Raw genomic sequence first — 1,845 nt, forward strand, 5'->3', positions numbered from 1 at the left:
CCCATCCCATCATCCAACCAGGGAATTGGGTTTTAATGTGAAGGCTAATTAAGGAAAGTCCATCTCCACCATCAGCTGAGCTGCTGGGTGGACTCAGGCCATGTTCAGCTTCGGGTTTTCTTGTATGCTGTTACTGGTCTTGACTGGAAATGGGATCCTGAGCCTGCTGCTCTCCTGCCAACCCCAGGAGCTTCGCCAACCTGCTCAGCGCTGATAGCGCTGCTGGCCCTGGTGATGGTGCTGAGTGGGGTCCTGCTGTGGTTCAACCTGAAGAGGAGATGCATGACAACAGCCCAGGCTGGAGGTGACAGTCCCACCTCTGCATGTCCCCTCCTCAACTCCACCATCCCCACTCCAGAGAGATGTGGGGATGGGGATCAGTTCAGCAGCTGCCAGAGCCTGGTGACAGCCTGGTGTCCCCTTCATCTCACAGCCCACCAGAGCACCAGGGACCAGAGCACTTCACCAACATCCTTCCAGCCCGTAGGGGCCATCTACCTCCCAACCAAGGCAGAAGCCCCCGAGGACACCGACACTGAGATGACACAGCTCATGAATGAAGACACTGCCCCATGATGCCAGCCCTTCCCAAACCTCATGCCCCGGGGATGGGGGGTCACACCAGGTTCCTTCTGCCCCAAATTTTCCACAAGCCACTCTCCTGAAGACTGCAAAGCAGCAGCTGACGGGCAGGACTTCTCCAAACCAGCTGGTACCAACGACTTCATATCAGGAACCCAAAAATAAGCAGCCAAGGTGGGGTCTCCCAGTCTGGTGACATTGACCCACCTCAGCACTCTCCAGGCAGCCCCTGCAGCTCAGGAACCCGATGAAGGTGACAGCTGGTGGAAAGCTGAGCAGAAGCAGAGAAGCATGAAGAGGGGTGCAAATTAATTAAAAAGGGGGTCCCCAACCCTTTAGGTGTGACAGATGTGAGTGGTGGGGATGGGACATTAGTTGTTTTTGTGCTTCTTTGCCATGGTTTCCCCCCAGACCTTGGGTGGAGGCAAGTCCCCCCTCCCCCCCATCTCTTGAACATCCCAGAGCTGCAAAACACTTTTCCCCACAACCTCGAATACTCAGCCAACCTCCTCGGATGCATTTTGGGGAGACCACAGAGCCCCGTTTTTCTTTCCAGAGCTCCATGCCCATCGTCTGTGACCATTCCTTGGGGATCCAACCATGGGGATTCCTCTCTGCTGAGGTTCATGGGGGTACAAGATGTGCTATCACCTGGTGGCTGGTGGTTCTCCATTGGTACCTCATGACTCAAAGCATCCCAGGGCAGAGGGACCCCACTCTCAGCCTCACCCCAGGGTCTGTCAGGTTCACAAACTGAGGGGCTGTGCCCCTAAAGCACACAGGATGACAGCAGGGAGGCCAGGAGACCCAATGAGCAGAGGTCCCAACAGCAGGAGACAGCATCTGCCAAAGGCAAATGATGTCTTCCTTGCCTGAAGGGAACACAGGTACCTTGTGCCTGGTCTTCTCTCCACCTTCCCCAGGGATGAAGGACATCCCAACACTGAGAAAGGCACAGAACCAGAAGTTTCTCCACGTTTCTTTTTCTTCTGATGCTTCAGAGGGGCTGGAGAGCAAGTTCTCAAAATCAGGAGGAAAATCAGGGTTAATTAGAGTCCATCATATCCAGAAATCAACTGAAAGTCCTCCACACAAGGCCCTGTGCTGCTCACCCCAGGTGAATCTGTCTCCTAGATCCTACCTGGCAAGCACCAGGAGCAGGTGCCAGAGGAAAGATCTCAAGAAGGATTTGAAGAGCGGGGCAGTGCCAGCAGGAGATGACTCCCCCAGGCCATGGCTGAGAGGGGAGCGGGGGATCTGCAG

At 55.2% G+C, this 1,845-nt stretch overlaps 1 protein-coding gene across 1 annotated transcript in view; it reads left to right on the top strand.

Moving 5' to 3' along the window:
- The window catches only part of LOC104527945 (deleted in malignant brain tumors 1 protein), a 22,628-nt gene extending 22,052 nt beyond the window's left edge, over positions 1-576 (top strand). Inside the window, 1 exon segment of the mRNA XM_029085914.1 lies at positions 188-576. Coding sequence (XP_028941747.1) covers positions 188-576 — 389 coding nt within the window.
- Positions 577-1,845: the final 1,269 nt, after the last annotated feature.

This window comes from Antrostomus carolinensis, unplaced genomic scaffold (assembly GCF_000700745.2).
Source record: "Antrostomus carolinensis isolate BGI_N321 unplaced genomic scaffold, ASM70074v2 scaffold23787, whole genome shotgun sequence".
In the NCBI taxonomy this organism is placed as follows: Eukaryota; Metazoa; Chordata; class Aves; order Caprimulgiformes; family Caprimulgidae; genus Antrostomus; species Antrostomus carolinensis.